We start from the raw sequence: 27,890 nt of genomic DNA on the forward strand, positions 1-27,890 counted from the left end.
CATTCCCAAGACAAGGTGACACTGACTGAGACAGGCAGGGAAAGAGCAAGTCTTCCTCAACCCACTTCTCTGCCTTTGGCATCTAGGACACTGAGGGGCATCTGCTCTTACTCCTCACCTACCCCCCAAGTCCTGAAAAAACAAAACAAAACAAAACAACCAGAAATGACACAGATGGCTAACTAAGGACTTTATTTCAAACAAAAATTAAAAATAAAAAGTTGAGAGCTATTTCCCTGGGTGTGGGAAAGGGATCAGGCCAAGGAATTCCCTGTGACCAGGCCAATAGCCTCATCCACTAGAGGGGTTGTGATCCTTCCCTTCCCGCCCCTGGGATGGGGAACCTCTGTAGGTGCAGGACCCTACGCCAGAGCCCACCTAACAAGGGAACTCGGCCTAGGCCAGTCGCTGGGAGGGGATAGAGTTGGGCAGCAGCACAGCCAGAGGCCAACCACAGGATCAAGTCCCAAGTACCAAGAACCTACTCTTCCTCCTCCCTCCACTCATGGGACCCAGAACAGAGGAAGGATGGCCTGTAGAAAGAACCTCTTGGACCCTGGTGAGAAGGCAGGCCCTGGTGCCCCTAACATCTATCACCTCTGTTCTCTGGAGGGCGGTGAGTCTCGCAGTCTGATCAGATGGTGACAATGACACCACTGGGGGCAGGGAAGCCCCGGCAAGTTGGCCCCACAGCTGGCTCTCCCTCCCCGCCCCCCCCTGCCCGCAAGCTTTACAGTTACCACATGATCCTCTGTATTTCTTGCCTTCCATTGCCCGTGGGTGGGGTTTCCTGGTTTGGGGTTTCTCAGACAAGGGCCCTCCCAGGGAGGGTCCCCTGAATCCCCCACCACTCCTGGGCCTGAGGAGGAGGGTGTCACATGATGCCATTGGTGAGGTACTGGAAGCCGTCATAGAGTTTGGTGGTGATGGAGCGCATGCTGCCATCCACCATCTGTTCCACCAGCAGCTGGAGCTGCTCCTCAGTCATGCTCATGTGGAACCGCTCTTTGAGGTTGCGGATGGTGCTGGAGCCATGGAAGCAAGGAAGCTGAGAACCTGGGGGAAGCGGGGAGGGCACAGGGTTATGGAGTGCAAAGTGGGGAGGGGCAGTGGTAGCAGCCACAGCGGCTAATACAGAACTGGGGGTGTCTGAAGTGCCCCTTCCCTCCCACATCAGAGAGCTCCCTGACTGTGGGTGCAGTTCTGCCTGGGAAGAGAAGCCGGAGTTTGGGGGGGGGGGGGCCCTGTCTTGAGCCCATCTTCATCCCATACTCCTAAGCCCCTCTAGGTGAGGGTGTGAGGGCAGAGGGGGAGAGGGCTGGCACTACACTGCCCACCCCCCCCCTCCCTGTAAGGGCAGAGGAAGCAGAGTCTCAGGACCCGGAGGAAAGGTTGGGAAGAGGGTCTGGGGAATGGGCCCTGAGCTGGGCACTTATCTGGTTGCAGGCCTCTGCCTATGCTACGTCTGACACTCACAGATGACCTGGGCCACCGTCATCACGGGGCCAGACGGGGATGCTCCCGAGCAACGGCGACAACCTGTGGGATGGGGGCAGGGATGGGGGGAGGAGGAGGAGGAGGAGACTGGCAGCTTAGCCCAAGTGTACATGGCAGCCTTGAGGAGGGGGGAATGGAGACGAGGACCCGAAAGAGCTCGGAGAGAAGAGACTCTAGGTTGCAAGGCAGTGAGGAAATGGCTCAGGGAGAATAGATCAAGAAGAGTGGAGAGGAAATACTTTCAGCTCACAGGGAGGAGTAAGTATGGGGACAGCGAAGGGGCACTGGGGACAGGGCTGTCAGTGGTCAAGGGCCAATAGGGAGGCAAGTGGTTACTGGAAACACCGGGGCTGGCAAAGAGCAGAGCCAGAGGGATGGAAGGAAACAAAAAATCAGGTGGACAAGGGATGGGGAGACAGAGACCAGGAGACTGGAGATGGAGCTGTTCTCTCCTTGAGGGTGCCTAAGGGATAGTTTCCGCAGTCTGTACCCCCCCAACCTCTCCCATCCCTGGGACCCAGCTCCGTCAGGAGTCAGGAGGACTCCCAAAGGACAAATGAAATGGCACCCCCTAGGAAACACTGTCCCCAGTCTTGAGGTGGAATCCACTTTTTGGAGGTTCCATGCCCTGGGGCCTCAACATCAAGTGGGAAACCTGAAGCACTGTGGGTGGGCACTGCCCTGTCCCCAAACACAAGGCCTCTTCCCCACTCACCCTGCTGCATGATCTCCACGATCTGCACCACTTTATCCATGTGCTTCCGAGCAGCGATCAGCCCCTGCAGCATCAACATCTTGTAGTAGTTGAACATGTCGCCATCCAGGCCCCCCATCACCTGCAAAGGGAGATGTATGTGTGCACGGGGGTTCACAAGCCAGCCAGGACTTCCTCCATAGGGGCAAACGTGCCAAACTCCGACTTCCCCACTCTCCTATCAGGCAGGAAGCCTCCCAGGACACCTATCCTCACCATGACTCGCTGCCATTTCTGTTCTGTTGGTCCCTAATTTGGGGGGAGCCCACAGCTCCCTCTCCCATGATAGAGAAAGAACACAGTGAGGCACCTCTCCTTCCTGACTCACGTCCACAAACTCTGTGGTCAGCTTAAAGGCTGACGTCTCAAAGCCCAGGTTTCGGGGTGAGCTGGACAGGATGAAGCCAAAGTCGATGTGGATGATGTGGCCTTCTGCATCCAAAAGGATGTTTCCATTGTGTCTGAGGAGGGGGCAGAGGAGAGAAAGAGGCAGTCGTCAGTCTGACTGAGGCAGGGGCCTCAAGCTGCAACACCCTGGCCATGTGATACCAGGTTAAGTGAGCTTCCTGCCAAGTTTGTTGCTGCCTACCTCTCATGACCTAATGCTAATCAGAGCAAAGAAGGAAAATCAGAAAAGTAAACTGCTGTCAAAGGCTCTGGGGTCTGAAATTGCCATCATTACGATTTTGTTGAAATTGTCATTATTAACAACTTAAAACCAGTTTAAGAATATTTCCATTTTCTAAAAAGCATGCTTCTAGCAACCAAACTAATCCCAACTGAGTAGAGAACCTGGAAGCAAGGGAAGGACTCTAGTTCTAGCCAATCCTCTCAGAGGCCAAGCCCTCAGCTCAGTGGGAGGCCTCCACTCGGAACTTGCTTACCTGAGTTTTACTGGTAATTCCTGTCAGCCTGCTGCAGAGCAGAGACCCTCCACAAGAGAGCCGGCTGGGTGGAGTTTAAATGTTAATTACTATGTGGGGGCTCTAAGGAGTAGAGGAGTAGGCATTAACCATTCCGTAAGATCACTTATGTTAAAAATCTCAGGAAGCAATTACTAGGGGGAAGCTGCAGGAACAAGAGTTAGAGGGAGATAAACCCCAGGTCTTTGTGATTCCCACATGAATGGCCAGCAGAAGAAAGAACAATTAAAATGCTAAGCATGTGATGGGCACCTGGGTGGCTCAGTGGGTTAAGCCTCTGCCTTCAGCTCAGGTCATGATCTCAGGGTCCTGGGATCGAGTCCTGCATTGGGCTCTCTGCTTGGCAGGGAGCCTGCTTCCTTCTCTCTCTCTCTGCCTACTTGTGATCTCGCTCTGTCAAGTAAATAAATAAAATCTTTAAAATGCTAAGCATGTGAGACTGGCCCATTCAGCATAAGAGACAGCCTCTGTGTCAAGAGAGGCTTTGTTAGGCTAAGAGCCCCAGGTCTGAAGCCACCTTCTCTAGGTTTGGTCTGGCCAGAAGAGGGGGATGGAGAGAGAACCAGTCCCTACTCAGTCCTTTCCCCTTGGGGAAAGCATGGCAAATTTACCAACAAAGACACAATCTTGGGAGTAAGAAAGGTTCTAGATGTCCTCGTCCAACGTCTCATTTTGCAGGTGATGAAACAGAGGCTGGGGGAGGAAAAGTGACTTTTGTACACAAGGTCCCAAGGCTATGGAGGGGCAGCTTCTCTCCTGGTGTTAGCTGGTGTTAGCTGGTGTTAGCTCCAGCTGCAAAGTTGTTTGGGACTCATCCTGAAGCAGTTAAGGAGACCCCCCACTTGATTCCAGTCTGAGGCCCGTTCACTGTTGCCACTTCTTTCCACTGGCAGATTCCATTCCTGGCTTCACCACATCTGTTCTTTCTCCAAGTTATTATAAAAGGTCTATCAGCTGCAGTAGCATCCCCCTCTTTGAAGGGACGGACTCTAACCTTCCCAACATACTGGTTTTCTACAGGAAAGCCCAGAGGCCTGACTAGCCCCTGCCTCCATGCCACCCACTTACTCAATCTGGGGCTCAGGTCTAGGCTCCGTTGGCCCTGGGTTCAAAACCCTGCTTCTTCAGGGACAATCTAAAGCTTGCAACCAACTCCTTATCCCGTCAGCCTGTGCATACAGAGCTGCTGCCGGGCTCATTTACAGGGCGGGCAGTGGAGAATAACCACAGGTCTTGAAAGCTCCCTGGCCCTTACTTCCCTCACAAGGAAATGTCTGCCTGACAGGGTTTTCATATAAGAATGGCAGGCACTTAACCGATAACTAGATTTCTGATATGCAGACCTGTTAGTTAGGTCTGCATGTGCTGCCATGTCACTAGGAACCGAAGGAGCACAGGCCACCGCATCTCGGCCTTTTCAGGAGGCTGCCCTCTGCCTGGTGAGAGGCACGACTCACAGGAGCACTCAAGGCACTGACCCTGAGTCACTCTCTGGAGACGGTCTTAGAAAGCAAGACCCCAGGTGGTATCATTCTGTCTGACGTGCTCACCTATATATGAAGCTGGAGCTCACAAAGGTCAATGTGATATCGGAAGAAATGACAGCTCTGGGCAAAACAAGAGATACTTAAAAGTTTTAAAATTCACATGTTGGAACAAGAAGGAGTTCAGGGCTGGGAGCACAACTGTACATCCAGCATGTTCCTCATACCCATCTTCTCTTTTCTGCTCTGCGGGCGGTCGCTACCATCAGGCCAGGCCTCAGGACCTCCTGCTTTGTGGAAGACCCAGGTACACCCACTCTTACCCTCTGAGTCCTGGGGGCAGTCACTAAACACAGGCTGGCTCTCATCACTCCTCTGCCTACAAAATAAAGCTCCTCAGCTTCATACCCACTGCCCTTCTCACCTGACCTCAGCTCTCCTACAGAGCAGAGCCACTGCCTGCTTACCGGCCTGGCAGGGTAGCCTGATCTTCCGGCACCCTGAGCTGCCTTCTCACCTGGAGCGTGCTTCCCCTCACAGGTGTCTCTGTTCTCATCAGCCTTGCTCAAACCCTTGCTCCTCCTTCACCTCTCTGCCCCTGTACCCTGGCACTAACTGGTCTGCCTCACTGCTTAACGGCACACAAACACGTCTCTGCTTAAAATGTGTTGTTCATTCCACTTTTATATCTAGGCAATGGGAGGTGGTGAAGAGATAAGTGAGAACTCTCACAAAGGGATGAGGTTAGGATAAGGAGTTCACCCACCTGTCCTTCACTTGCAGTAGGTAGCAGACCAAGCAATAGCCAGCACAACTTTGTACAAAATTGCGCTGTGCACTGAGGAATGCCTCAGTGGTGTAACTGCCGTGCTCCTGCAGGAAGTAATCAAGCAAGGAGAGCTGGGACTGCTTCTTCACCTGGTGAATGGACACAGCGTTGACCACGGGTTCAATCATGCCACTGTCAGCAGAAATCACAAGGATCTTGTATGGCTTGATCCACAGGGGCACTCGCTCCTGTTCCCAAATAGACTGTGAGGAGACACAGAGGCACGCAACTATCATCTTTCCGAACTAGGGGAGGAGGCAAAAATCCCCCTCTGTCTGCAACCACGAACAGTTCCTATCCTTGTGGCCTTGGATTCCAGGTCATCAAGTGAGTAAAACCCATCGATCCCCCTGAGGACCAGGGAGTTCTGAGACAAGCCCTTGCTCAAACCCTTGCTCCTCCTTCACCTCTCTGCCCCTCATGCCCCAGGGTGCGACAAGATATAGGGAAGTACGTAAGAAAGACATCGTATAGGTAGAAAGCCCCCAAAAGGCAGGGAGGACAGGAAACCACACTGACACCTCACAGACCTAGAGAATGTGAGCCATTAATCCAAATTCAAATAATACGAAGAAAACAGGAAAGGATTTAGATCCAAAGAAATCCTCTTAAAAAAGCGACAGTATTTATAGAAAGAATAGGATTGACAAGTAAAGTTGCTTGCAGGCGACCAGTCCAAAGGTTCAGGGGATCAACATCTCCGCACCCTGCAAACCAGCTGCCACAGACCAGTTAGACTAAAAGGACAAATCTAGCCTCCCAGAGTTCAGCAGGCGCAGGTCACAAAAGGGCCACGAGGGGTCGCTGTGGAGCTGTTCTTGCGGCTGTAGTTCCTGGGGACGTAAGCCGGGAACAGGGTCTGCATCCAGTTTAAACCTGGGTAGGAAGCTGGTCCCTAGCAGAGCTCCCTGTGGAACAACCTGTGGAACAACCTGCATGCTCCCCTCAGCTGGGCCGAGTTCCCCTTTCTCCTCCCTGCCTCTCTTACCTGCAGTTGCTTCAACACCTGGAAGGCCAGGAGCTCCTGTCGAAGATCATCCCCACACTTGACGATGACTGACAGGAGCCGCCAATTGGGGAGGTGGCCATAGGGGGAGCCCTCTCTGATTCGCCTGTGAAGAAAGAAACAAAAGGTGTCAAAGGTGGAGGACAGAACTTGCTTTCCGCCTGAAGTCCAAATCAAACTTCCCACAAGGCAAGGACTCAGACGCCTGGGAGCCTGATAGTTTGGGAGAGACTGGCAGACAAGACAGATGGGGCAGTGAGTACCTAAGGCCACCTCCAAGCTTTGGAAACCACACCCATCCAACTCACCTTACTTTCTCCTGCCAGGGCTCTTTGAGAGCAACAGCAGAAGGGTCTTCCGGGTCTCGTCTGAAGGCTGTGGGGGTGTGAGCCAGCTGCTCCGAGAGCCTCCGTCTAGCAGGAAGAAACTGTATCATTTGCTTGGAGGAGGTAACCCCAGAGCCTCATGTCCCTGTCTATGCCGGCATTTCCTGCACTCCTTCCTTGATTCTGGGCACACAAAGATAGAAACCTGGGCTGAGAGTTTTGCTAATCTGGTGTTCTGCATTCATGTTGTAATGCAGGTTACTAGGCCCTCCCCATTTCTGGACAGAGACTCTGATTCAGATCAGGTGTGGCTCCACATCTGCATCTCCAGCAAGCTCTCCTCCCTCTCCCTTGATTCTGATACATGTAATCCTCAGACCCACTCCAAGAAATGCTACTCCCTATGGAGTTCTCTTAAATGTAACTTCCTTCTGTGGTGGCCCAGTAATTTTTCAATCTGTACCTTCACTGCCTCAATTTTGGTGGCCTCAGGACAAGGATGGAGTAAGGAGAGAGAAGAGGGAAAGAGAGGCTGACAGACAGGAAAGGACAGAGACAGGCAGTGCCTGAGAAGGAGGAGGAACGCGGGGCAGGGCAGTCTGGCCATACCGGATGTCCCCTGCTGCTATGAACACAGGCTCCTTGCTCTCCTGGCTGGTGATGCTGTCCACAGAGAACTGGGAAATGTTGTCACAGCTGTTGGTGTGCACTTCAGGGAGCTGGGAGAGCAGGGGACCACAGGTCAGAAGCGCCAAACACAGGCTCACTTCCGTCACCTGCTCCTCCAGTCACTTTGCACGCTTGCTGTCACCTCTACATCATGACAGCCCCCCAACTTCTGGACTGTGTTCCAGAAGGCCTGCCCTGCTTCCACGCCATCCTCACCACTTGGATACCAAATGCCTGGGCACTCACACGAGCCTTACAGCAATGCTTCCCTAAGTGTAAACTACCTCATCAGGATCACCTGGGATGCTGCTACAAGACAGATTACCATATCCCACCATCCGTCTGAAGCAAAATTACCAGGAATGGGTTTGTAACAAGTTCTCCAGAAGATCCCCAGTGTGCTCAGGTTTGCACACCACTGTCACAACCTCCAGAGAAAGCTGTACTTTCGGCCTTCTACTATGAGTTTTCCCTGGATACAGCTCCCTTCTCCTGCAGGGTCCACCACTAGGACCCTCTGACCATTTCTTCAGTCTCAGCCATTCAGTCTAATCTTCCCAACTCTCTCAAATACAAAATATTCCAACAGACCCCAGGGTCCACAGCAAGGCCCTTCCCTTCTTCTTCCTCCGGAGCAGATCACTTCTCAACTCCAGTAGGCACTTACTGCACACTGTCTTGTTGTATATCCTGGAAACAGATTTTTTTGCCTTAAATGTCTGCATCCAATCTGCCTAACTGGACTGCAAGCTCAAGGACAGAGTATGTCTTCACAAAGTGACATCTGCTTGTGTCACAGTCCTACATAAAATGCAGCTCTGGCTCTTCACAACCTCAGCACCAAGTCCAAATCTCCTTCCATAGTTGACAGAATCCTTCCTACAATCTGGCTCACGCCAACCTTTCCAGCCTCCTTCTTCACCACTTCTCACCCACACTGCACATCACAGCCACAGGTAATGTTGTCCTTTGGTTCCTCAAACGAGCTAAGCTGTCTTATTCTCCAGTCTGCACATCTGCTATTCCCTCTGCAGGAAATGCTCTGTCCAGCGAATTCCTACCCATCTTCAGGGCCCCGCCGACATATCTGCTCCTCAGGGAATCACTTAAGGTGTGCCCAGGCCCAAGTCTGGAGATCATCCTATCCCCACCCTCAGGGGTGGCATAATGACCCAGCACAACCTGGATCTCACCATACTACAGCTACCTGCTAACTGGCTTTGTTCGCTTTCTCTTTAAGTCATGAACTCCTTGTGGCAGGGGCCATCTTGTTCACTAGTCCACAGTACTCCAGGCTGGCATAAAGAAGGCTCTCTATAAACAATTCTTGAAGGAATGAATGTATGACTTATTCTCTACTTTCCTCAGACAACTTTACATAGCAGATGTTCAAGAAACATTTTAAGTTTCCCTCACTCCCTTGGGCTTAGAAGTTCACTTATATTTAACCTAAATTCCTTCTGCAGGAAAGTGAGCTCCAGACTATGTGAATATTCCAGACTAGCGGTGTTCAGAGCTTTCCCCCTCGTCCCCACAGGCACTTGCCTCAGCCTGCCTCAGGGTGTGTTGCCTTGTCTCAAATACAGTGAAAGTTTCTGGAGAACGGGTGCTGGGCCCCAGTACCACCTCCCGGGAGCTCCCTCACCTCCACCTGTAGCTCGCCGATGTCATCCACCGACCAGGCCTCGTCATCGTTATCATAGTTGGGCACAGTGCTGAAGCTGCCTGCCCGCTGCTCATGAGTGATACCACATTCGGGCAGGTTCTCCACCGACCGTGTGCTCCGAATTCGGTTCTCGGGTATCCGGGCGGGGACCGTGGTGGTGTCAAAGTTTTCACATTCAAGGACTTCCACATAGATCAGGTAGGGAGCCTGGAGGAGCAGTGTGTATGTGAGAACAGTATTTCCAACTTCCCTCCACCACCATGCCCCAAATCTCAACTCAGCTGACACAGTCCTTCCAGCTGTCCACTCCCAGCTCCAACCCGCACTTGTCAGTCCCTTGATACTATGAACACCACATTCAGGGCAGGAACTTGTCCTATGAACATACATTTCAAGAATTTGGGCAAGAGAGTGCATATGTCTTTAAAATGTTTCAGCCAGTGGGTGCCAGGGGTGCTCAGCTGGTTAAGTGCCTGCCTTCAAGTTCAGGTCATGATCCCAGGCTCCTGGGATCAAGTCCCACATTGCTCTCCCTCTGCCCCTCCTCTGATTCATTCTCTCAATCTCTCTCAAATAAATAAAATCTTAAAAAAAAAAAAAAAAAAAAGTTTCAGCTGATGGGGTCCCTGGGTGGCTCAGTCAGTTGAGCATTTGCTTTTGGCTCGGGTCATGATCCCAGGGTCCTGGGATTGAGCCCCGCATTGTGCTCCCTGCTCAGTGGGAAGCCCACTTCTCCCTCTCCCACCCCCCACCCCCGCTTGTGTTCCCTTTCTTGCTGTCTCTCTCTGTCAAATAAATAAATAGAATCTTTTTTTTAAAAAAAGACAGGCAGAGAGGCAGGCAGAGAGAAAGGGGAAGCAGGCTCCCTGCTGAGCAGAGAGCCCGATGTGGGGCTCGATCCTAACCTGAGCCGAAGGCAGAGGCTTTAACACACTAAACCACCCAGGTGACCCGAATAAATAGAATCTTTAAAAAAAAAAAAAAGTTCCAGCTGAGCTTCAACATGTACAGATGATATACTTGGGCAAAACTATCAATTACCACTTTCAGAGAGGCCTAGAAACCCATCTGGGGGCTTGTCCAAAGACAGAGACTGGGAAAAAGCTAGGCACTGCTCCAAGCAGGGTTCTAATCCTCAATACTTTTCTGAAAGAAGAATCTGAACCATTAGTACTCATTCCAATCAGCAGACAACTAATTCTCTCCAACGTGAGTCCGGCATCCTTCTCTCCTTCTACCTTCCCACTCTGATCAGCAAAGGTCTTAGAAATAAGAGCTGTCTCTACTCCCACTGTCACTGTATCTGGAAAGCCTAAGAGTTATGGAAGGGCTGGGGAAGAGCTACCAAAGGGCTGGAAGGAGACTGGAGAGCAACTCTTTGCTGAGTCATGGGAAGAAGAGGCAAGCTGAAAAGATTAGGCCTCTTTGGGGCACCTGGGTGGTTCAGTGGGTTAAAGCCTCTGCCTTCGGCTCAGGTCATGATCCCAGGGTCCTGGGATCGAGCCCCATATTGGGCTCTCTGCTCAGCAGGGAGCCTGCTTCCTCCTCTCTCTCTCTCTGCCTGCCTCTCTGCCTACTTGTGATCTCTGTCTGTCAAATAAAATAAATAAAATCTTTAAAACAACAACAACAAAAGATTTGGTCCAGAAAACCAAGGCCCAAAGAAGGGGGACAAAAAGGCCCTCAGAATCACAACAGCACTGAGGTAAAGTCTAGATTGACGTGTGCACATGAACCGTGGAGGCCAGGATGTTGGTGAAGCATCTCTGGGTGCACGCATGAACCTGACAACCACAGGAGAAGAGTCATAGGGAGTAGGGTATGGGCCAGAGCTCACCTACCTTGTCCTTGGAGTTGAGGACAACAGCCTGGGTATGGGGCACACGGACCACGTGGTGGTCAAAGCCGGCAGTGGGCAGCCAGACTCGGGCAGGGAGCTTATGGTTGAGTAGGGAGAGCTCGGAGATCAGCCTCTGTGTTTTCTGCTCCTTGGTGGGGAGCGTGGCCAGCCGCTTGCCAATCGCCATCAGGGACTTGATGAATTCTCGCTCAGGAGCCAGTCTGACGGGCTATAGGGGGTTGGGGCAAAGTAAAAGATGGTGAAGAAACCACAAAAAAAGTGGCCCGCCCACTCAGCCACTCCTAGCCATGGATCCTAAAGTCTGGAGAACGCTAGGGAAGGAGCTATCTTTCAGCACTGGTGGGACATGCCACCATTCCACCCCTGACAACATCAGCTGGGCAAAGGTAGAAAAGCCAGCACACTCCTCCACAGGCTGATTCTTGAGGGTGAGGAGGGTGGGAACCTGTGTCACTGGAGGTACCCCTCTTCTTTTGGACCTGAATTTGTAACGAACTGTCCCAAGGCTTCAAAATGGGTGGGGGGACAACATCCAGAGAGAAGAGCTGCTTATACTTGATGCGTTTCACTTATCTCCAGGTCCTCGGGATGAGTCTCTGCTGAGGGCCTCTGCCAGTGCCCCAAACTAGGTAGGGGCACTCTAAGTCCCTACAACTCCTTTCAAAGAAGGACTTAATCCATTCAAATAACTTTTGTTACCTTTCACAGCATCCCCCTATCCATCCCACAATCTCTGACAAGGTGTCAGTGCACATGCAGGAGATCTGAAGGGGATGAGCAGACTCTGTGTTAATGAGGGAACAATCAACCCGGACAGAAAAAGCAGACAGAGGGAGGTAGGTGTGGGGAGTGGGTGGAGAAAGCAATAGCTCCTGTCAGCCCTTGACAAGGGCCCTGAAGGTCTGTCTCCTTCAGTGGTTCCTCCTTGGGTCCTCTCTCCCTATCTCTCAGGGACAGGCTCCCCATATTAACTTACTACTATGAGCTTGGCTCCTCAGGCTGGGCACTTCATCATTCCCAGAGAGGGCAAAGTCCGTCTGGGCAGTGAGGTGAGGGTGGGGGGGAAGATGGACACAAAGAAGAGCCCTTTTCAGAGCCTAAGTCCTTCTACCATTTGGGGTACTTCATCAAGGTAACCACCAGCATCCCTATCCCAGCTCCCCTCAGCTAGGTAAGAACAGTATTCCTTTTCTTATAAAAAATAGCATTTCACTCACCAGGTCTTTCTCTCCCTCTCTGTGGGTCCTGCTTAGTTTCCTAAGAACTGAGAATTTCTACCCTCACACTGCAAAAAAGAACTTCTTTTTGAAAGATGGGTAGTACCAGGGTCCATCTCTGCATATGCAAAGAGCCATTTCTCAGCCTCTGCCTCACTGGGCACTGGCTCAGGGTCCCACATAATAATGAAACAGGGTATGGGGAATCAAATGGGGCTGCCCTTGGGAGACAGGGTTGAAAAGAGATCAAGAAAAGAAGACAGCAGAACTGGGCTTCTGTGGTCCCTGGAAATATCCCAGGGGCCTCATGGAGAAAGCAAAAGAAAGGAAGAGGAAATTTGGAAACTCACTCCTTCATTTATCCTGATCCCTAATCTATCCACTCAGGTGGCAAATGGTCACTGTTCCAAGGACCCTCCACCCTAACCAATTCATATTCAACTCAGATAAGAAAAGGCAGAATTCCTTCCCATCCTCAAAGGAGCATTTGGGTAAGCGGGGGGAGCTATGTTCCTTCAGCATGTTGGAGATGTGACCCCAGGCCTTGAGAGAGGCTCTGCCACATGGGAGGAGATAGGAATCATGATTGAAAGGGGAACAGCATAGAAGAAAACTGATTGGGTAGATAAATAAAAAAGAAAATGTAAAAAAATCATCCAAACTCCCAGAGGGTCCAGCATTTCCTCTCACGTCTCTGCCCAGCAACAAGGTCTGAGACCCTGTGGGACCAGAGGGTCAGGGGTTAGTCCAGAGGGAACAAGAAAGGAGAATGCGGATTAAGGAACCTCCTGGGCAGTGAGCTGGGAAAGGGAAGAACTCAGACCTGGAAGAAAGATGGCTGAAACTAAAAAAGAAAACTGGCTGTAGGGAGGTAAAACTTTCCTTCAGGCCAAATCCTGTTTGCTTTTGGGGTCTGCTCCCCAGCACAGCACCTAGCATTTAGAAGAACCAAATAAATATTTGATGGTCTGATGGCAGAAACCATGGGGAAAGGGTTCTGGGTGGGAGAAAGAGGATCCCGGGGGTTTCTGCCAAGCAGTTCTTGATTCCAATCCAGGGGTAAATTCTACCTCTCTCCCAGCTGATTGCTCTAGAGACCCAGAACTGAGGACTGAGTCGTACTGCATCCCAGCTCCATCTGGGAGAAGGATTGAGCCGGACTAAGCCTAGGCTCAAGGCACTGGTGACGAAGGGCAGGGGACTCCTCCAGGCTGGGGAGTCCTGGGAGGGAAGGGCTGATCTCCCAGGAAGAAAAGGCACCTTTTAACTCCAGCCTTGGCCTGGGGACTCAGAAGACCTGGGGACGGAGAGGAAATGCGGCCACAGAGGGGAGCCTGCCACCCAGTCCCAGCCTGGCCCCACTTACGGAACTGAATGAATTATCAATACTCTCGGTGCTGGAGGAGAGCTCCTGGGAAAGGGCCAGAGGACAAGGGGAGGAGGAAAGGCAGGGAGGGAGGGGAGAGAGACAAAGGCAAAGAATTTAGCTCCAACTTGGATTGCAACTGCTTCTCTCGTGTATCTCTATCTGGCTGCTTTAATGAGAGAAAGTCAACCCAGAAACACCACTTGCCCAAATTCTTGAAACTTGTGGGAGATGCTGGAGGGCTGGCTCAGATCATAGGGTCAGAAGGGCTGAAGAGACAGAGGGCCTGGGCTTTTCACTTTCTCCCCTTCTCTCCTGGCCTGCACCAAGCTCTCCCTCAAGGACATACCCTACAACTGGGTGCCTCAGGGCAGTAAGTGCACCGCCTAGCTGCCTCCTTTCTCTTCAGCCATTCACATGCTCCCAACCAAACCCTTCTCTGTGAAGCCGCCACAAAGAAACTGAATTTAACAAGCTGCATGGCCCCCCATACTGGAATGCCTGCATTCCTCCAGCTTCTTGCAAATGTTGGGGTAGAAGTCAAAGAACTAAACTTCAGTACCAGGGGTGTCTCCTTTCCAACCAGCCTCATTATCATCCTGGGAAGACCAGTCCCAATCTTGAGCCATGTGAGAAGGGACACCCCAGATCCACGAGCATGAGACTTCTGGGCTAGGTGTTGCTAGGTGTAAAAGATGGCTAACTCTCCTATCTACTTAACCTCCCCAGGCTTCCTATCTGTTTCATGCCACATTCAGTACATTACAATTTTTGGACATAAGCTGGGGAGCTGGTCCTAGCTCCATCTACCTGAGAAAGCTGAGCAGCAGGGCAGCAAGTGTCCAGGTTCCAGCCTAGGAGATTTATCTGAGTCTCACCCAGCCGTGTCTTACTGGAAAAGGGCTGGTGATCACACTTGCCACCAGCAGCTCTACTGCAGCTTGTGCATGGGCCCAATCTGAGTTCTGTCTGCCAAGGTCTCCCACGGCAGGGAGAAGGCGGCAATATGCATGCACAGATGGCAGGAGGACAGGGGCCTGGACTTAGAGACAGAGTCCTGGGAGCTCCCAGGGCAGGAGGGCAGTTGTCACTGAGCTTCTACTCTCCAATCAGCATTTCAAGCATCTACTTAATTCTATTCCACAGTTTACTTTCTCTTCTAGCTGGAGGTCCTATAGTCAGGATATTCCTCGAAGAATCTGAGAAGAGGGGCACTTGGAGAAGGCAGGCCAAATACTATCTCAAGGCAAAAACTCCTCTGCTTTGGCGAGAGATGGGAGGAAGAACTCAGGCAGGGAGGATGTCAGGGCCTATTCGGACTTAGTGGTTCAATTTCTATCCATGAGGTGGTTGGGGAAGGAACAGCAGGCAATGCTCCAGCTGATTCTTCCACAGACAGGGCCTGGCTGACTCATTAGTAGCCTTGGGGGAAGGGAGGTATATTATGATCCTTTCCTCTCTCCTACGCTGTAGGCTTGAGTCACTCATACTGAGTCAGCTCCAGGAGAAAAGCTGAGGCCAAGAAGCTGACATCACACCACATCAGGCTGGAAGGCCCACTGGGGCTTCAAGTGTGACACTCAACAGATTTCTCTGTACAAAGGTTATAGTCCTGAAAAGCCAGAGCTGATCTACTCGAGTGTCGTGATGTGGGGCAGGGGGTGGGGCGGTAGCTAAATCATCTCTGCTCCCTGGACCCCCATTCTAGGCCAAAATGTTTACCATTTGGCTACTAATGGGAAGAAAGACTACCTGAGCAGACTCCTCCAATTAGGCTGACAAAATCTGCTTTGAAGCAGCAGGCTTCGGGGGCTGAAACAGTGGGGGCTGGGAGAAATCTGTGCTAGAGTCCTTGGTTTGTTGTGGAGAATGTGAAAGATCCGTCATTAAAAGAAAACAGAACCCCCGTGTGAGATCTGGGCAGAAATGGACCATGCAGGAAGACTCTGGGCAGGAAGAGAGCTACGTGAGCAGGGGCCTCTGCTCAGTGGCCTCACTTTATCCTCCAGAACTTCTCCTTAGATAATGATGTGCTTTGTTTAGTAAACTGTAGACTTCCTCCTTATATGCAGGAAACAGCTTTCAAGAGAGTCAAAAACTCCACCAGATAAATTCTGTAAAGTTTCAGTATACACACTACATGGACTTGTAGATAAAATGGGGTCTCCACATTACAAATTCTCGGAGGGAAGAGCTGCACTTCATCCTTCATCCCTCACTGCCTCTGGCATGTGCTGTGCACACAGTACAAGCTCATCAGTTGAGTGAATGAATGTTGCATAACAGGGGAGAAGGAGGAGCAGGAGGAGGAAAACCAATTCCCTTGGTATGTGGGGAACAAAAGCCCTGACAGACATATCCTCAAACTGCCAGAGGGGTTCGGACAGACCTCTGTGCTGAAGACTCCAATGCTCAGACCCCAGAGATACTCATATTTATTCCCTCACTCCTGCTCTCACGTTTCCTAAGAACACACAGTGGATTGAGGTATCTCATTCTGCTGGCATCAGATAAGCCAGGAATGCCTAGGGATCTGGTATCTCCTTCCTTTCCCGGATCTAATAATCCATGATAAGGGAAGAATGGCAGCCAGAGAAGCCACCCCAGAGGATTTAGCAAAGAATTCACAGAATACCTCACATAATACCTGTGTCTCATAGTCACCTATAATCCCATCCTCGGAAGGAGTTAGATCCAAGGAAGAGGGACCAAGGACCAGCACTAAGTAGGCCCGAGGCTTCAGCTTTTCTGGTCCTAAGATGGCAACTACCAAGTGAGTATAGAGAAAAGCCATGCCTGACAGGAGGCACCAAGGGGCTCACTTGCAGCTGCTCACACATATACTGCTACAGGCTTGACCCCAAGAGAAGGGGCCCCCAACCCTTCAGGATGTTAGTCCCACCAGATGTCAATGATTCTTCTTGTTCTGCAACAATCTCCCTCATGACTCTGAACTTCCCTGCAAGCTCAACCAGAAAAGAAAATGGTCCATTTTGGTTCTGAGAACGTCTGTGCTCTTCTGCCTGTGCAGGGAATTGTGGAAACCTAGATGGGCTTAGGCCATTCTTCCCCAAGTGGACATCTGAGGACCTGGGAATGCAGATGCTGAGAAATAAGCAAGATGGCTCAGCTGAATGATTAAGAGCAACACCTGATGTGAGGCTCAGCTGAGGGACGCTGGGCAAATCACCTCACCTCTCTAAGCTTGTCTCTTCATTGGTAAAATAATTCCTGTCTCCTAAGACTGTTGAGGGTGAAACGTTAAGTACTTGGCACGATGCTTCGAACTTAAGAGGAGCCCAAAACATGTCAGCTCTTTTAGCTTCACTATTATTATCCTAACAAAACCCGAAATTTCCCAGAAAGCAAGCTCTGTAGTCTCCCTCTGTCCTGCTTTTTCCCTTCCCTGGTCACTCAGATTCAAAGAAGCTGAAAAGAAGTCCCATTGTATCAAAACCGTAGGTGGGTTATGTGCCCCATGGGGTAGATGCCACCACCACAGCAACATGCATTTTCCAACAAGTGCAAATTCCTTGTTCTTTTCTCCCTTCTTTCCCAGGCTGGGCTGGTAGCCAGGATGAGAGCTGGGCCAGTGGTGAGTCAGAGGGGGGACTGGGGCATCATTGTCTGGCTGGGACACCAGGTCACTGACAATTGTCCAGTGGCAACTTCCAAGCTATCAGTCCAGATATGGAATGGAAGGTGGGCATAACCTTCTGATGTGCTTATCTCCTCCCTGCTCTGGACACCCCCAAATGCTCCTGTAGCCTCCTCTTCTTTCCAGCTTTCAGGTCTCTGACTAGTCTCTGGACATGCCCAAGATTTCCTCTACACCAAGACCGGTTCCCTCTTCCCTTTGTGCTTCTCCCAAAAGCTAAGATATCCCTTCCCCGAGGAAAGGCAGGGATGAGGGCATTCTGCAGACACCTCAGTGATAGGGAAGGAACCTTATTCTTAAGTCAACAAAAAGCGGGATCTTTGGAAAGTGGGGCAGAGGATTATGAGGAGGAGTGACCAGGAGAATGAAGTTAAGGCTCTATTTATACCCTTCCCCCCAGCACACACACCATCCCTTTTCCTCCCTGAGGGCTGCTATTCTGAGAGGTTCTGGTAGTTATCCCAGGTCTCAAGTCAGGGTGGAGAGGGTCTCTGCCACCGTTCTCAGTAAGTAGGTGGTTAATGGAACGGCAGTGAAGTTGAGTAAAAACAACTAGACAGAGTCAGGATTATAAGCCTTGCTGTTAGCTACATGATCTGAGGCAAGTCACTTCTATCTCTCCAGGTCTCTGAGTTCTTCCTCTGTAAAATGAGACAGTTAGGATACATGATTTCTAAGGTCTTTTTCCACTTTGACATCCCATGCTTTTATCAGTGAAATGAAACAGAGGGAAGGAGAGAAAAGGACAGAGGAACTATATGTCAGACATCCTGTCTCCATGCCATCTTGCCCCGCTGCCCCTCCCAGGCATTTTACCTCATCCTCATTTTCCACTTTAGGGTTGCTGGCTGTTCGTTTCAGGTTGCTGCTGAGACTTATGCTGGCGGTGGCATCGGACTTAGAGCGCTGGTGAGTCCTCTTAGAGGGAGACAGCCCCATGTCAGGGGCTGGGCTCAAGGAGGGCAGCTCCCTCTTCCGGTGAGCTGGCTTCAGCTCATCTGAGAGGATCAGCTTCCGGAGCTTGGTCCCACGGGAGTGTCGCTGAGTGGAAATGTGCATGTCTGAAGAGTAGGCCCCAAGCAACAGGGCGCACTGGAGGGAAAAGTTAATGCTCTGGCGGCAGCGATGGACTATGTAGGGCTTGATGGCGTCACCCACGTCCTCATCCATGTGGATGTACATGTTAAGCAACTGGGGCAGATAGAAATCCACATCCTCATTGCGAAAGCAGAAAAGCCGGTTGCCAATGTAGGCTTGTACTCCAGGCTCCTTGGAGTTGTACAGGTATGAAATGGCCATGGAGATGTCAAATAGTTTGGACTCAAATAGCCTCAGCAGCCAGGATTGTTTGGCAGAGTTGTTCTGCCGCCGCCTCCTCGCTCCTTTGGCTGTGTTCGAGGCGACAGTGGCCCCCATTTCATCTTCCTCCTCCCTTATCTGGGCAGGTGGATCGTCCAAGCAACGGATCGCATTGTCCAAAACATCCCCATTGACCAACTCCAGTGGGGTATCTGTGTTAGATATGGCCATGCCTCCATGCAAAAGCTTGACTTGCTCCAGCACCTCCTGGCAGGCCTTCTGGGCCACCTCAGGGTCAATCACTGATAGTTCCCCGACCCCCTCTGTGATGACGCCTAGCAAGGAACCCCCATTATTCTCTGGCGGGCTAGGAGTGGGCTCAGAAGTTGGCTTCAGCGGGGCAGGTTCCACCACCATGTCTCCCATGGCCACAGCCAAACTTCAAGCTTCCAAGCTATAGGAGGAAGGAGGGAGAAAGGGACAGAAAGGGAGACACATACATAATGGTTAGTAGTGCATCCTCCGGTCTTCCTTTCACCCACCATGAAACCTTCCCAGGCCCCTCCTCTCTTTTGTCTTCTTAGACTCCTTCAAAATCAGATGAGAAGTCATCTCCCAGGAAGCCTTCCCTGACTACCTCCACTGCTGATCACCACAGTACTCTCCCCTCCTTCTGCACTTCGCTATCCGCTTAGCCTCTGTTCCTAACTTGCATTTGCAAAATGCTGCTTTATATGTTATGTTTACATAGGTTTACAAATTCTTCAGGTACACTGGGAAGCAATTCTGGTCTTATTCCCTTGTCTCTCATTCTTCAAATGCTTTTCTATCTTTGTGGTCTTGTGTTTCTCTTGACATGCCTGCCAATACCTGTCTCTTTTCCTCTTTAAATCGTATTTCCTTACTCCTCTAACACTCCAGACACAGGTACTAAGCATCTCTCATCTCCATTTGGTATCAAAGTCTTTTTTTTTTTTTAAGGTTTATTTTTATTTAAGTAATCTCTACACCCAATGTGGGGCTCGATCGAACTCAAGATCCTGAGATCAAGAGTCCCATGCTGGGGCGCCTGGGTGGCTCAGTGGGTTAGGGCCTTGCCTTCGGCTCAGGTCATGATCCCAGGGTCCTGGGATCGAGCCCCGAGTCGGGCTCTCTGCTCAGCGGGGAGCCTGCTTCCTCCTCTCTCTCTTTGCCTGTCTCTCTGCCTGCTTGTGATCTCTGTCAAATGGACAAATAAAATCTTAAAAAAAAAAAAAAAAAAAGAGTCCCATGCTCTTCCGACTGAGCCAGCCAGATGCCCCCCTCCGTATCCAAGTCCTGATGTGTTTTTCTAGACACAGATACTTTCTTACCTTCCCTTCATACTCAAAGTTCCCAAGGAATAAGGGCCAGCCAATAACATCCAGGCTTCACTGAGAAGAAAACAGTTCTAAAACAACCATCAACACCCCTGCTGAAGTGTGCCATTCTTTGCTTGTCTGGCTTCATGACGTCATTACCCCTTTCTCTTGTGCTGTAGCAGTTAGTTATAGTGGATAGACTCCTGAACTTGGAGTCAAATGCCCTGGGATTCAAGATCCTAGCTCTGCCATTATCAGATGTGTAAACTTACGCAAACCATATATCTTCTGAGTTTGTTTCCTCAACTGCAAAATGGGAAAAACACACCTACTTCTTATTACTGCTGTGCGGGAAAACTTCATGAGTGTAGGATCTAGCGCAGTCCTTGGCACGCAGTAGTACTCAATAAATATTAGGTGAATCCTAATCACCTAACAAATCAGGAAACAGTGTGTATGTGTACGAGTGTGTGTGTGCACACACATACACTGTTTATAAGGAAATAAGTCAATCAGAGTTACACTTGTTGTCTAAGAATCTCCCAAAAACCTGTTGTCTAAGAATCTCCCATGACACCCCTCTCCTACCCCCAACACTACTTTCTCCATTACCATACACACAGCCTAAGAACTAGAAAGGCTGGAAGAAGGCAAAAAGAATTCAGCTAGAGCTCATGGGTCTATAACATCCAAAGAACAGGGAGGAACAGGTATCACATCACCAAGAATCCCTGGGGTGAGAGAACATTGCTGACAAAAGCCACTGCCCTCCTAGGACGATTCTCCTGAGCCCCACCAAATTTGGATTAGAATAGTAGAACAGAAGGAAATGTCAAAGCAAAGACTGGGAGAGGCACATTGTTGACGTCAGATCAACCCAGCTCCAGAGCCTGACTATAGTCAACAACAGGCTCAGAGGCTTTTTCACAAAAACACAAATGAGAGTGAATCTAAGATTAACTCAAAAGAGTGTGAGCAACAGGAAGGCAGAATCTATTGTGGAGCTGAAACGCAGGTAGTTTCCAACTATTAGTGACGTTGCCTTTGATGCAAGGCTGGGTGCATATAACTTTGGGTTGGTGAAAGGAGGCTTGAGATACAAATTCTCTAATCACTGCAGGAAGCCCCATTTCCCACCACCACCCTTCCAGTGCCTCTTCTTGCACCTCTGAAATGTTAAGAGTCAGTTAATCTCAGGGGCACCTGGGTGGCTCAGTTGGTTAAGGGGCTGCCCTGGGCTCAGGTCACGATCCCCTGGTCCTGGGTTCGAGCCCTCGCATCAGGCTCTCTGCTCAGCAAAGAGTCTGCTTCTCCCTTTCCCTCTGTCTGCTGCTCTGACTACTTGCGCTCTCTCTCTCTAACGAATAAATAAAATCTTAAAAAAAAAAAAGTCAGTTACTCTGCTCTGCCCATACTATAGTCTAGCTCCCTGCCTCCCAGCAGTCACTACCAAAGTCTTGCAGGAAGACAGATGGGGGATTCTTCTGTTCTCAGAGATCACCAAATAAGGCTACTTCAGTTTATCTTTCTCCCCACTCTGTCAAACAAGAAGTTCGCATCCCTGAATTTAATTTCTCTGATGCAGCTTAAGCTTGGTATCAGTAAAAATTTGGCAACTCGTTCATCATGCTCTCTCCTAAAATTAAGCAGAGCCCTCTGAATAGTAGAACCAGCATGGCTGCCTATGTGAAGCTGTCTCTACTTGCCAACTTTAGGTTACACAGAAATAATAAGAAAGCTTTAATCACTCCTTGCCACAACTCTGCAAAGCACTCTGCACCAGTGGGTCATTCTAATTCAACTGAGATCACCACCTTTTAGGTTTGCTGAAAAACTCACATGATAGCCTCAGTCATTTTACACAACCAGCTTTTATTTTTCCCTCAGTGTCTCTATGCTTGGCAAATCTTTCCCCTTCCCTCTACTCCAGAGACTTCCAAGTTATCAAAAGCTCCTGAAATCCACTTTTCAAAACTTCCAAGGGACATGAAGTTCAGATAGCCTCCCATATACAGCACCTCAGACCTCCCAGGATCCTCAGCAGATGCCTGCCTCAACTGATCACTACTGGGATTATTACTGGCACCAGGAGGGGAGGGAAGGATGTCATTATTATTATTATTATTATTATTATTATTATTATTTCTTATCCCAGAGCTTAGCCAGGAATCCCACATCACAGCACTCAGGGGAATTTTCCACTGAACAGACCCCCATCTCACAGTCCTTATTCCCCAGGGAACCAGATGGTGTCAAGAGATGCAGGGAAGCTGGACTCCTCTCTAGTGGCTCTGCCACTAGAAACTACCAAATTGGAGCTGGACCTCCCTTGCCTCCCTGAGCCTCAAGGATTGGCTATATCTGAAACAAGTCATGGGGAGAGGAGGTGTTGACTTGTCAATTTAGACAATAAGAAATAGGAAAGGGATTCTCCAACACCTAAGTCCTAATACAATCTTCAACATCAATTCATTCATTTTCAAAAGCAAAGACAATATAGCTTTGGTAAGGAACCATTCTAAAGAAAGCGAAAAGGGGCACCTGGGTGGCTCAGTAGGTTAAAGCCTCTGCCTTTGGCCCAGGTCATGATCCCACAGTCCTGGGATCGAGCCCCGCATTGGGCTCTCTGCTCAGCAGGGAGCCTGCTTCCTCCTCTCTCTCTGCCTGCCTCTCTGCCTACTTGTAATCTCTGTCTGTCAAATAAATAAATAAAATCTTTAAAAAAAAAAAAAAGAAAGCGAAAAGACTAGAAAGCAAAAGAAAAAAGGAAGAGGTCCTATATTCATCATCCTTCCCCTTGCAAGAAAACAGGAAAAAAGACGACAATCCAAACCTTTAATATCAGATGGCTCTTATGCTCTCAAGAACATTCAAACAACTGAGGCTCCACATTTCACATTGGGAGCCTAAACTGGTCTTCCAATTGGATGATGAAGGAACCCTTAGAGTCCTTCCCCACCCCAGCCTAGCAGCTGGCTTCTAGGCACTGGGGTGGGAGTGGAGGAGTAAGCTGGTTGGGCTCCACAGCTAACTGTCTGGGTAATGCAGGGAATCCTCATCCATGCATCAGGGGGCTGTTTAGGGCTGAGCACAGCAGTGGCTACAGAGGACAGAGAGGGTGTACATGCTTGTGTTCTGTATGACTTAGCATTTAAGTAAATGTCTGCAAAAACTCTAGGGAGGGGGACGTTTAACCTGGCTTTCTGTTTCTCATCACCTCAAAAGATTCCAGGCAAAGAGCACTCCAATCCCCCACTGATCTCCATTAAAGGGTTTCCTGGATTGATCTCTGCTGAGACAAGATAGCAGAAAGCCCCAAATCAATCCCCCCACCAGGCTAATGACCATTCCCTTCTTGGGGGACTAGAAAAATATGAATTGGTTCAGACAAATCCTCGTGTTTTTAAAGGTTCCTGTACTTTCATGGAATTGTCTTAAGAGATCATCTGATTTCCAAGCAGATAGGCAAGCTCAATTTTCCTCCCTTTGAGATGGATCGTGTGAGTTGGAAAAAAGGATAGTGAAGCCACTATCTTCATCCTACAAGGTGGATAGTTAAAAGAGACTGTTACAAGTTCATGGAAAAGAAAGAGAAGTTCACATATGTTATCTAAAATTACACGGGCTGCTAATAAATAATAATGACAATTATATAAATAAGAAGTATAAATCCTCTAATGTTCAATCTTCTTTTGTAACAATTAATAAATAAAAAAATCAAGAAATAGAGGCACAAGCATTTTATCCAATGCTAGGTGATAAACTTCAGAAATAAACATGGAGATAATTAAGATGTTCACTCTAAAGGAGGACTGGGCAGAATGGAAAGGGACTGCTGATTTCACCATAAACTCTTAGGTACCGTTGGATTTATTACCAGGTGCATGTTTGCCTTTGATAATAATTTTCTTTTAAAGATTTTATTTTTTTAAGTAATCTCTACACTCATCATGGGGCTTGAACTTACAAATCAGAGATCAAGAGTTCTGTGCTCCACCAACTGAGCCAGCCAGGCACCCCACCTTTGATGATAATTTTTAAAAAGAAGTTGCTCTTCCAAAGAGCATCACCTTAGGCTGCTTGTTCAGCTGTTGAGAAGTTCCTCCTCATATCTCAAAGTCTAACTCAAACCTTTTGTTAAAAGGGTCTCAGCTCATTTTTCCCCCTTGACCTCAATGGAAAAGTGAAGATCAAGTACTACTTTTTCCTCATAAAACTTGGGGCCAAATAGGAAGTAGGCTCACGTCCTAGCAGGAATCACGTGAATGCTTCCCCGAGGCCCCAGTGGGGGACTAGCATCAGGGAAGAGGGCATTCTCGAGCTAGCAGCAGAAAGGCAGGGAAGGCAGTGGTCTCAGGGTAGTTAAGTCAATATTGAATCAAGCTGAGAAGTCTCTGTGAAGGGCCATGGGAGCTGATATAAGCAGATCCAGTCAGACAGCCCAAGCCAGCTCTGGGAGCCCCTGCTGAAACAGAGAGATGGCAAAGAAAGTAACCTGTGCATTCACCTCGCTCTGAACTGTTCCTCCCTGCAGCAAGCCCCAAATGTGCTTGGACTAGGCCCTCTCTTGTCTCATGCCAGTTACTGAAAGGTTCCTCCCAAACTTCTTCCCCAAATCAAAGAATCTTAATTTGCTGCTTTGGATGGCATTCAGCAAACATGTTCTCATGCAGTGTGGACCCAGCTCTGAAAATGAAGCAGGGAAACTAGGGGAAATACAATTTCTCTTTGGGGATGTTTCCAAGGAGTGAAACTGCTCCTAAAAAGGAGGAGAATGAGGAGACTGCACCCTGGGTAACAGTTAAGAGAGAGACAAGGGAGAAGTGGGAAGAGGAAGTATGATTACATCCAAAAAGACCTAGAGTTGGAAGATAAATGCAACTTCACATGCCCTCTTCACTATCACAGGCCAAGAGAGACATGGCATACCAGAGAGCAACTAGTTTCCTGAGCCCCGCTTCACTCCAAGTTCTCTTTTCTAGCCGTTTTCCTCAAAAGGCTTTCCCACAAACACGCTTTCCACCTATAGAATCTGGAGTTATGGATCAAGTCCAAGAGGAATAGCACAGGTGGTCATCAACTTCATGTAGTGGAGCAAAAAGGCAAGGCAGACAAAGGAAGCAGGCTGGAGCTTGTCTTTCAAATAGCCTTACTACCACAGCTGTTGACTAGAAAGACCCAATAGAGAGATCACAATGAAGGAAAACCTCTCAGGTCAGCTAAACCACTACTAAGAAATGCCTTTTGCAGGTGCCTGGGTGGCTCAGTGGGTTAAAGCCTCTGCCTTAGCCTCAGGTCATGATCTCGGGGTCCTGGGATGGAGTCCCGCATCGGGCTCTCTGCTCAGTGGGGAGCCTGCTTCCCCCTCTCTCTGCCTGCCTCTCTGCCGATTTGTGATCTCTCTCTCTGTGTCTGTCAAATAAATAAATACAATCTTTTTTTTTTTTTTTTTTTTTTTTAAAGATTTTATTTATTTATTTGACAGAGAGAAATCACAAGTAGATGGAGAGGCAGGCAGAGAGAGAGAGAGGGAAGCAGGCTCTCCGCCGAGCAGAGAGCCCGATGCGGGACTCGATCCCAGGACTCTGAGATCATGACCTGAGCCGAAGGCAGCGGCTTAACCCACTGAGCCACCCAGGCGCCCCAATAAATACAATCTTTAAAAAAAAAAAAAAAAAAAGCCCTTCATCTGTGAAACTCAGAATGTTTTGTAAACAAATAAACCAAGTCTAATTTTCCCCCAACCCACATCCTACAAGTAGCCTATTACTGCACTGATGCCTACAGAGTGGGTCCTTCTACCAAAAAGGTCACTCTAGAGGTCAACTGAGGAAGTCACATGCTGAACCCAGGAGTCCTGATTTTGAATGTCCAAGCTCTTTCTAATGTCTCAGATCCTTTTTCCAGTTACCCCCAACTCCACCCTAGGCCTAAGCCCTTATGGAATCAACCAAAACTATTCCAGTAAGCCACAGACAGTAAATTGACTCCTTGTAGATCTGGAAGACACTCTACTCAGTGATCTCTTAAGGACAAGCCTAAAATCAAATAATCCAAAACAAAATTTCTCACAATCTCACACAGTCTCCATGCAGGCCTGTTCATCCCTCCTAGTGGCTGATCCTGGGTAGTCAACAAAGTGTAACCTGATATGAACTTCAAAACTTACTCCATCCTTCAGAAACACACTTCTGTCCAGAAAAGCCTGAGTGAAACAGCTGAGGCTTCCCCCTCCCCCTGTCTGTCCTCTCAACATATTTTCTTCTTAGTTCAAGGTTTAGCTGATCCTGAAATAAGTGATATGTAGAGATAATGAATGTGACAGAAAACACATAAAGACCACAGGGAAAGCAGAACCAAGGATCACAGGATTAGCAAAATCCTTGAACTCAAGAGACAAGGTGCCAGAGATGGAAATCCTGAATAGGAAGAGGCACTGTCAGATCTTTTCTATGGGAACAAACCTCCAGAGGTTGGGGTACTGAGGATGGGGGAAAGGGAAGCAACAGAAAGTTACAGGGATCATAAAGGACTCTAGAGAAGGATAAGGATTAAGGTCAAAGTACAGTGTCAATATTACTTTGGGAATGACAATGAGGGCCCGAGATTCCTTAAGGGGAGAGGAACAGGCAATTCTTGGAAGCTAGAAGCTGGGTGAGGTAATGGAATCAGAAACAGAGGAATAGAGGGCCACAGGGAAGAGAGAGCTCAGGGAAATGGGATCCAGTGCTGGCGCTGCACGGAGACAAGAGGAGAGGGGCAAAAATAGGAAAAGGGATGAAGGCGAAGGCTGTGGCAAAGGTTTGGGGGCAGGAACACAGATAACGAGGAAGGGCAAACAAGGATGGACATTACAAAAGGGACCCTGATGTGAAAAGGGCTAGTGACTTAGAAGAAATAATTCGGGACGGAGGCAACAGGGATAAGGGGGAGGGGGAGATCCCGGGGCGGAGGGAGGAGCTAATCAGAAGAGGAAGCCAAAAAAGCAGAGGAGACCCTAGACTTGAGGAGAAAGGGTGGAGAAGGCACCGGGGTGCAGCTGCCACCCAGGGGGCAGTTTTGTAGTTAAACCCAAGTGTGGGGGCGGGGGCAGGCTGCGCGGGACAGGGTGGGAGAGGGACTCCCCCCCACAACTCACAGGGCCAGGAGGACTAACGGGGTAGGGGTCGCTTACCTCCTGGGGACCTCCCCCCCCACGGAGGGGGTGCGGGCGGTCGGGGTCGGGCTGCCGACACCGCCGCCTCAGCAGCAGCGGCCGCTCCCGGGTTCCATTGGCCGCCTGCGCTTCCCTGACAGCGGCCGCGGAGGCTGAGCCAAGCCCCAGCTTAGGGGCTGCCCTCGGCGCCGCCTGAGGGGGCCTTCGCACTGCCTCAAGTTGGACCCGGCCGCCCAGCCTCCTCGTCTTCCCTCCGCAAAAGCGAGACACCCCCACCAAAAAAAAAAAAAAAAAAAAAAAAAAAAAAAATCCCAGAAGGGCTCAATTCTTGTGAGTCCCAGCAACCCTTCTTGGGATACGCCTTCCTGTTTCTCAGACGCTCAGGACCCTACCAATCCCATAGCAATCTAAGGAGTCGGGTAAGCTGCCTCGAACATGCCTGTTCAGAAATAGAAAAGGGGGCGGGGAAGACGCGTTTGGAAGCTGGGGAGGGAGGAGAGGATGAAGGGAGGATCCTACGGGTGGGAGGAGGGGCCAATGTTCGTGAGGTTAAGACGTAGCGTTTGCGAGGCTAGGGAACCGAGAAGGTAGTAAAATTTACTGGATAAGGGAAAGGGGCTGCTGTCCTAGAGCGGAGACCGGCAGGTCCGTAGGCGGGTGCGGGTGCCCTGTTAGAAAGGAAGTACAGACACGTCCGGTACTTCCATAAGTACCTGAACATGCAAATTATATGTAAATGAGCCAGTTTGTGTTAGCAACCAAGTTACCATAATTGCTGTGAGTGCGCCCCCCCCCCCCGCCTATTCCACAAGACTCTCAGTAAATTAGGCTGTGGGATG

At 49.7% G+C, this 27,890-nt stretch overlaps 1 protein-coding gene across 8 annotated transcripts; it reads right to left on the reverse strand.

Moving 5' to 3' along the window:
- Nucleotides 1–175: 175 nt before the first annotated feature.
- On the reverse strand, nucleotides 176–27,713 carry PI4KB (phosphatidylinositol 4-kinase beta). Of its 8 annotated transcripts, none has more exons than XM_032301810.1 (13): nucleotides 27,070–27,713; nucleotides 18,073–19,009; nucleotides 13,599–13,643; nucleotides 10,996–11,223; nucleotides 9,134–9,361; nucleotides 7,429–7,538; nucleotides 6,802–6,906; nucleotides 6,476–6,599; nucleotides 5,425–5,690; nucleotides 2,580–2,712; nucleotides 2,213–2,333; nucleotides 1,477–1,539; nucleotides 176–1,056 (listed from the first exon to the last, which is right to left on the reverse strand). In XM_032301810.1, exons 2-13 carry the CDS (start codon nucleotides 18,979–18,981, stop codon nucleotides 875–877), a joined length of 2,514 nt encoding a protein of 837 aa, XP_032157701.1. In that variant the 5' UTR covers nucleotides 18,982–19,009; nucleotides 27,070–27,713; the 3' UTR covers nucleotides 176–874. The 8 variants fall into 8 exon arrangements, with proteins under 8 accessions (XP_032157701.1, XP_032157696.1, XP_032157697.1 ...); XM_032301805.1 differs by lacking the exon at nucleotides 1,477–1,539 and adding an exon at nucleotides 19,908–20,201 and having other exon boundaries at nucleotides 2,562–2,712; nucleotides 27,070–27,705; XM_032301806.1 differs by lacking the exon at nucleotides 1,477–1,539 and having other exon boundaries at nucleotides 27,070–27,710.
- Nucleotides 27,714–27,890: the final 177 nt, after the last annotated feature.

Source organism: Mustela erminea, chromosome 10, assembly GCF_009829155.1.
Source record: "Mustela erminea isolate mMusErm1 chromosome 10, mMusErm1.Pri, whole genome shotgun sequence".
In the NCBI taxonomy this organism is placed as follows: Eukaryota; Metazoa; Chordata; class Mammalia; order Carnivora; family Mustelidae; genus Mustela; species Mustela erminea.

What these genes read in the sequence shown, in the direction of transcription:
- PI4KB (XM_032301810.1), bottom strand. Translation starts at nt 18,981, where the DNA reads ATGGGAGACATGGTGGTGGAACCTGCCCCGCTGAAGCCAACTTCTGAG. An exon ending in AAGTGGAAAATGAGGATGAG is followed by an intron (nt 13,644 to 18,072) that starts GTAAAATGCCTG and finishes GCCCTTTCCCAG; the next exon opens with GAGCTCTCCTCCAGCACCGA. An exon ending in ATAGCAGCAGGGGACATCCG is followed by an intron (nt 6,907 to 7,428) that starts GTATGGCCAGAC and finishes TCTTCCTGCTAG; the next exon opens with ACGGAGGCTCTCGGAGCAGC.